This window comes from Macaca mulatta, chromosome X (assembly GCF_049350105.2).
Source record: "Macaca mulatta isolate MMU2019108-1 chromosome X, T2T-MMU8v2.0, whole genome shotgun sequence".
Classification (NCBI taxonomy): Eukaryota; Metazoa; Chordata; class Mammalia; order Primates; family Cercopithecidae; genus Macaca; species Macaca mulatta.
In genome coordinates this window covers 36,726,371-36,733,493 of record NC_133426.1, presented here as the reverse complement: position 1 = coordinate 36,733,493, position 7,123 = coordinate 36,726,371, and the positions used below count along the sequence as shown (strand labels likewise).

General features: G+C 47.2%; 1 protein-coding gene and 1 pseudogene across 2 annotated transcripts; both read right to left on the bottom strand.

Moving 5' to 3' along the window:
* Window positions 1-1,345: 1,345 nt before the first annotated feature.
* Window positions 1,346-6,253, bottom strand: LOC144338512 (uncharacterized). Its single transcript, XM_077988398.1, has 2 exons — window positions 6,103-6,253; window positions 1,346-5,598 (listed from the first exon to the last, which is right to left on the bottom strand). The coding sequence occupies exon 2, from the start codon at window positions 5,581-5,583 to the stop codon at window positions 5,113-5,115; it is 471 nt and encodes a 156-aa protein (XP_077844524.1). The 5' UTR covers window positions 5,584-5,598; window positions 6,103-6,253; the 3' UTR covers window positions 1,346-5,112.
* Window positions 3,481-4,327, bottom strand: LOC144338511 (B-cell CLL/lymphoma 7 protein family member C pseudogene; annotated as a pseudogene). The gene has a single exon (XR_013412727.1). The product of XR_013412727.1 is annotated as a B-cell CLL/lymphoma 7 protein family member C pseudogene (transcript).
* Window positions 6,254-7,123: the final 870 nt, after the last annotated feature.

The window sequence follows — 7,123 nt, the reverse complement described above, 5'->3', positions numbered from 1 at the left end:
AGCTTTTCTTTGAGTCTTCACTGTAATATAAATGAGCTAAGTATGCGAAATGCACGCCTTTGAGGAGAAAAGAAAGCTTAAAACTAGCAACTCTTTTGTCACTTAAAAGGTTTCTCAAGATATTAAAAGCACCATCTTCAGTTTAAAGGTTGCCAGCTCCTTCAGTTTCTCCTGAACATCTACTAGTTCAGGGAGTGCTACTTCCTGAAGGAGCTGGGTCAGGCAGGAGTAATGTAGGGGCAGAGTCAGGAAATGTCAAAAGACCCCAAGGTACTAGATAAGGGGCTGAACCATGCTTTTAGGATTGCACTGGTTCTTGATTTACATTGATCAAATAATGATATTCTTACAAAAACTTGCTTCATACATTGCTCTATGATCATAAAAGGACCCGTGTATCATAACATGGGTCTTCATTCATCTCTAAGGTAGAGAACAACAACATTTTCACAGATTAAATGATGAGAATATATTGAATTTAGAAGAAATTCTTATATAACTGAATGTGCCACCTTCTGGAGCATTCTGTAAGTGTAGATGGAGTATAAATGGCCTTCAGTGGAGTGTGTAAATAATTCATTAGGCAGGAAATGAGAATCGACCATTTTGCTATTAGGAACATAGTAAGACTTCTTTTTCCTTTATAAGAAAGCTTTTCATGACAGATGAGAATCAATCATTTGATCAAATACCTTTTCTGCATGTTGAAACAGCACAGTGCTAATGTGTTTTCCCTTCTTACTCTTTATGAACGTGAATTCTTATTACACACATTTTATTGTTGGTAGACAGCAACTATAACCCTGGCTTTAAAGTTATCAAGACACTCTCCAGGAGTTCATTAGAAATATAGTAGTATTCTGTCCCTTCTCTGACCTTATCTGCAACAATTTAGCCCCTTCCCCAATATTTCAGGGTTTTATATAAAATATTTTTATTGACACAGAATAATTATATACATTTATGGGATACAATGTGAGGCTTCAATACATGTATACATCGTGTAATGAGCAAATCAGGCTAGTTAACATTAATCACTTCACATACTTGTCATTTATTTATGGTGAGAACATTTAAAATCCACTTTTAGCAATTTTGAAGTATACAATATATTATTATATTTTTTTCAGTGAAGCAATATTGGCTGATGTTTCTTGTTTTTTATTATTATACTTTAAGTTCTAGGGTACATGTCCGCAACGTGCAGGTTTGTTACATATGTATACATGTGCCATGTTGGTGTGTTGCACCCGTTAACTGGTCATTTACATTAGGTATATTGTTGGAACCGAACTGTCGATTCCTTCCTGGGCAGGGGTCGCCGCGAAGGATCACCGACACGAGATTCACAGCAGAGAGTTATTTATTACTAGCGCGCTAGGGTCCCAAGTTCTAAGTTGGCCCTGGGACCCCGACTGCTTGTTACAGGCTGTTTATATAGGCAAATACAAGTTCAAACACAGCTTAGGGCGCGAAATTCAAACAAAGCTTTAGGCGCGTGGTAATTGGGTCTGTCTATGGCCTGAGCAAGTTGTCTTATGCTAATTGGTTAGAGCAGGACCTTATGAGGTTTTTTCTTGGAGTTGCTGATTCCGGGAACTTCGAGGCAGGGTGGGACCCCCGGAATTGGCAGGGTGGGACCCCATGAGGTTGTTTCCCGGAATTGGCAGGGTGGGACCCTATCAGGGTGGGACCTTATTGAGGCAGGGTGGGACCCTATCCAGAGCCACCTGGTGTTAATTTTTTCTATATGAGGCCTATTTTCTAAATTTTATGAGGCCTAGTTTCATTCCCTCCTCTTTTTGTGTCAGAGGCTCAATCTTGAGCCTCTTTTTTAGTCCTGAGGGTCTGGTATAGTTGGGTCAGAACCATAGCATGTAATCTATTTTTAATAAGGGTGAGTAAGTGGTTGAGTATGCATGGCCTGAAAGTCAGGATGAGCGTGAGCAGGATGAGGGGTCTTAAGATGGTGGAGATTAGGGTGCTAAGCCAAGGGGATTGGTTGTACTAATTTTTAAACTAACTTTGTTGAGATTTTTTCTCTTTTAGTTTTGCCATAGAATCTTTAACTATTTTTGAATGATCTGCATAAAAACAATATTGCTCTTTTAGGGCTGCACAGAGCCCGCCCTTTTTTAGAAAGACAATTTCTAGTCCTTGTCGGTTTTGTAATATAATTTCAGACAGAGAAGTCAAGGACTTTTCAAGTTTTGTGATAGATTGTTCTATGGCTTTAAGGTTTTTATCTATGGCTACTTTAAGTTGTTGCAGATGATGGTTACTATGCACTAGGGCTGCTGTCCTGGTCTTAACTTCAGCCGCTACCTTAATTTTTAACATGTCGGCGAGGGTGAGGGAGATTAAGGGCGGGGAAGTGCTTTGAGGAGTTTTTAGTTGGGGCTTCTCCGATATGGAAACCGGGGGCTTCTTAGCTTCTAATAAAACCTGGTCTGGCCTTATTGCAACAGGGGCAGTGTCTGGATTGACTAATAGTCTGATTTGGAGGGGAATTTTAGGCGGGTTGTGCTGGTATAAATAGAGACTTTATATTAATTTTGTTGTTATCTATCTGTTATTTTTTAGGTTGAAATAGAGGTCTGGAAACCAAGTCTTTATAGGAGCATTTTCGGAGGTCTTATTTAAGACCTCTTGATTATTAAAATTAATTATCTGTCAGGTCAGGCTAAATGGCCGGTGGGGGTTAGCGTCAAAAACTACACTAGAGACGGCGCAGGGAAGAAGGGTAAACAATAAGTAAGGAGTTAGATACGAGAGAGTCTTATCTTGAGCGGGTCCGCGGAGCGTTGGAGTTTTCACGTCTTAAGTGGTGTTGATCCGGACGTCTCTGGAGCAGCCTTGGCGTGGGATGCGTGGATCTAAGTGGAGATTCCGTCAACCTTTATGGCTGGAAGGGGTGACTGGTCAGGAGAACAATGTAGGGTTCTTTCCACCGAGGCTCTAGTCCTTGAGTGCGATGCCGTCTAACGTAGACAGAGTTTCCCACCTGGAAGGGGTGACTGGTCTGTGGATGTCTGGGTTTGTACAGTTCTGCCAAGGGGGCCCAGATTTGGGCCTGTACTGCTTGGAGTCCTTTTAGCCGGGCCTGTAGGTCAGTCTTAGGATCGGAGGGGGAGAAGGAATTAAGCAAGGTTGACAAAGGGGGAGGTCCTCCGTAGAGGATTTCATATGGAGTGAGCCCAAAACGGTTAGGTGTATTCCGGGCCCTTAACAGAGCTAAGGATAGGAGGCGTCTCCAATCTTTTAAACCAGTCTCTAAGGTCAATTTAATAAGGGTCTCTTTTATTGTTTTATTTATTCTTTTTACCTGTCCTGAGCTCTGGGGTCTATAGGCACAATGTAATTTCCAATTAATCCCCAATATCCTGGCGAGCCCCTGACTTACCTGAGAAACGAAGGCTGGCCCGTTATCTGACCCAATTACCTTGGGAAGTCCGAATCTAGGAAAGATTTTTTTCAAAATTTTCTTGGCTACTATGTGTGCCGTTTCTTGCCGGGTGGGGTAGGCTTCTACCCATCCTGAAAAGGTATCTACAAATACCAGTAAGTACTTATATCCAGCATAGTGAGGTTTTACTTCAGTGAAGTCTATTTCCCAATAGACTCCTGGGCGGTTATCACGAGTTCGTTTCCTTTCTGGCACTCGGGTAGCCCCAGCGTTTACCTGCTGACAGACCTTACAGGCAGATGTCACTTGTTCTACGAGGGTACTTGTCTTTGGGATTAGAAAGTCAGTTTTTTTAATCAGTAATTTTAGCTTTCAATTATTTAAGTGTGTCCAGGCATGCATCTGCTGGATCATTGCCAGGGCCTCCTTGGTCAGCATTGGGGGTTCGTCAGTGCTGCCAGCAGTTATGCCCCCGGGATTTTTTTCTTGGCCCAGCCGTGGGGGCTGAGCCTCTTTAGGGACCCCTTCTGGGGGTCCGGCAGGTGACACAGGGCGGCTGGGCTGGGGGCTGCCCTCAGGACTGGGCTCTGTGCCTTTTTGCAGGGAACTTTCCGAATGGAAACTCTGGTTGCTGTTCTCATCATTGAGATCCAGCAGGATGAGAGGGCCACCCCCTCGGGGACTGGCGCCCCTGCCCCGACGTTCCCGGCCACGGGATCTCTTTGCCCCGCCACCTGCCCGCCTTCGTTCCTCCTCCTGGGGGTCCACCACTGGCACTTACTTGAAGATACGAAGGGAAGTGTCGCCTACAGTCACTCATTGCTTCTTCCATTTTTGGACCTTCTTGATGGTCGCCATTACCTTCTTGATGTTATCTTCGGCCCGGCTCCGGGTCTCGGCCCGTACGGTCCGGCCGGCCATGCTGGCGTGGCTGGGGCCGGAGCCGAGCCTGCGGCGGGGCCGCCTCCCGTCTGGCGGGCTCAGGCTTGGCGCCAGGCCCGGGCGCCGTGCTCTCGGCCTGCCGTTCCTCCGGGAGTTGGCCGCGCCCTCTTTTGTCCTTAACGCCTCCGCGAGTCCCCTGTTCTTTGCAGTAGGCACACTGGTCTTTTTCCACTTTTGGCCGTCTCCGCTTCTTTCCCTCTCTCCCTGGTCCTTTCTTTCTCACAACTGCTGCCAGGATTTTTGTTAAATGCTTATCCTTTACTCGGTTTTTACGATCCTCTCGCTCTATCTGTTCCTTCGCTAACCTGGCTTCCCTTTCCTTAGGGGTTTCTTTCTTATCTTGGCCAAATTTGTGGGGCGTTTTTTTGCCCCTTTGAGACCCGCCAACAGAGCCTGGCGATAGATTTGGAGACTCTCCCTACCTGGTGCCGTTTCATAGTCCTAGTCCGGGCGGGTGAGGGGAAATCCCTCGTCTATTTTATTGGGAAGTTGGGTTGGGAGGCCTCCTGGTCCTGGCACATTTTTCCGGGCCTCCAAGAGGACTTGCTGCCTTTTTCAGTGGTTAAGAGGACCTGCAGGAGTTGCTGGCAATTATCCTAGGTGGGCTGGTGGGTGAGGAGAATGGATTCTATTAACGAGGTTAGGGCCTGAGAGTCTTGGGAAAAGGAAGGGTTATGGGTCTTCCAGTTATAGAGGTCAGAGGCAGAGAAGGGCCAGTACTGGACTGTGTGACTGACAGTACGGAGGGGAAAAAGGGAGGATTGCTAAGTGGAAGGGCCTTCTGGGTCCTCAGTCCGCCGCAAGCGGAGACGAGGAGGTGTCGGCGGCGGCGTCCGAGGGGTGAGTTTGGGCGGGGCTGGAGGAGGAGACGGGGTGGAGGGAGGGGCCGAGGGAGAAGTTGGAGAAAGGGTAGGGGTCGAGGCGGTAGAGGAAAGAGCTGGGGACAAGACAGGGGGCAAGGGTGAAGCGTAAGGTGGAGGTCCCCGAAGGGGGTTTTGAGGTGGAGGAGGCAGGGGTTCGAGAAGGAGGAGGTCCCTCTGGGGTTTATCTGGGAGGACTGGCTTATGCGGGTCCGGATTCCGATTCTTTGGGGCTTCTAAGGCAAGGAGGGTAGATTGGGATGGGGAAGGGGAATGGAGGAAGGGTTTCACCCAAGAGGGAGGGTTTCGGACCAGATCCTCCCAAGTAATTATGTAGGCCACCTGGTCTGGGTGTCCGTGTGGCCCAGGATCCATCACTGTTGCTTTAACCTGTAAGATAATTGGGAGGTTAAATGTTCCATCCCGGGGCCACCCAACATGGAGGGTAGGCCACTTGGACGAGCAGAATTTTCGCCATCGTCCCTTACGGAATTCTATGGAGAGGTTGTGGGCTCGAGCCCGAACGTCAGGGAAGTGAGTCAGGGTCAGAGACAAAGGAGTCGTCAACGTCTGTCTTATTTCGTCCACGTATAACAAACAAGGACAAAACAAAAGTAACAAAAACAAAGACCAGACAAGTAAGGAGAAGCCGCACGGCCAGAGAGTAGCGCCACAAGATTACAAAATATTCAGACGGCAGGGGCGGCCTGCCTACAGATTTGAGGAGGCTGACCGAGTCATTAGCCTTCTCCCAGACTACCGCCAGGGCGTCCCCCAGGGCGAAAAGTGGGAAGGTGCGGGACACGTCTGTCCCCCTTCCCCACTTAATTCAGAAGGAGTACTCTCCAGAGTTCAGAGTTAGCCGGCAAGACAGACAGAACAAAACGAAGGTACCTGGTAGGTCCGTTCAGTCAGCAGTCCGTGGCCCGGGCCAGATAGGTCTCCGCCGGATGGGTCGGGGGTCCTCGGACGACCCCACTTCCCGGCCAATGCACCAAATGTTGGAACCGAACTGTCGATTCCTTCCTGGGCAGGGGTCGCCGCGAAGGATCACCGACACGAGATTCACAGCAGAGAGTTATTTATTACTAGCGCGCTAGGGTCCCAAGTTCTAAGTTGGCCCTGGGACCCCGACTGCTTGTTACAGGCTGTTTATATAGGCAAATACAAGTTCAAACACAGCTTAGGGCGCGAAATTCAAACAAAGCTTTAGGCGCGTGGTAATTGGGTCTGTCTATGGCCTGAGCAAGTTGTCTTATGCTAATTGGTTAGAGCAGGACCTTATGAGGTTTTTTCTTGGAGTTGCTGATTCCGGGAACTTCGAGGCAGGGTGGGACCCCCGGAATTGGCAGGGTGGGACCCCATGAGGTTGTTTCCCGGAATTGGCAGGGTGGGACCCTATCAGGGTGGGACCTTATTGAGGCAGGGTGGGACCCTATCCAGAGCCACCTGGTGTTAATTTTTTCTATATGAGGCCTATTTTCTAAATTTTATGAGGCCTAGTTTCAATATCTACTGTAGTCACCATGAAGTGCAATAGATCAACAAAGCTTATTACTCTTTTCTAACTGAAGCTTTGTGCCCTTTGATTAACATTTCCCCTTTTCCACACCCCACCTCTACCGCAGCCTCTGGTAACCACAAGTCTACTCTCTACTTTTATAAGTTCAAATTTTTAGATTCCACATATAAGTGAGAGCATGCAATATTTGCCTTTCTTGCTTGACTTATTTTACTTAGCATAATGTCCTCTAAATCTATCTATGTTGCTGCAAATGACAACTATTGTTCTTTTTAAAGGCTGAATAATATTCTATTGTGTATATATACACCACATACTTTAAATCCATTCATCTGTTGATAGGTACTTCTGCTATTTCCAATTCTTGGCTATTGAGAATAATATTTCAATGAA

Excerpts from the sequence above, each read along its gene's own strand:
- LOC144338512 (XM_077988398.1), bottom strand. The coding sequence starts at position 5,583 with ATGGATCCTGGGCCACACGGACACCCAGACCAGGTGGCCTACATAATT.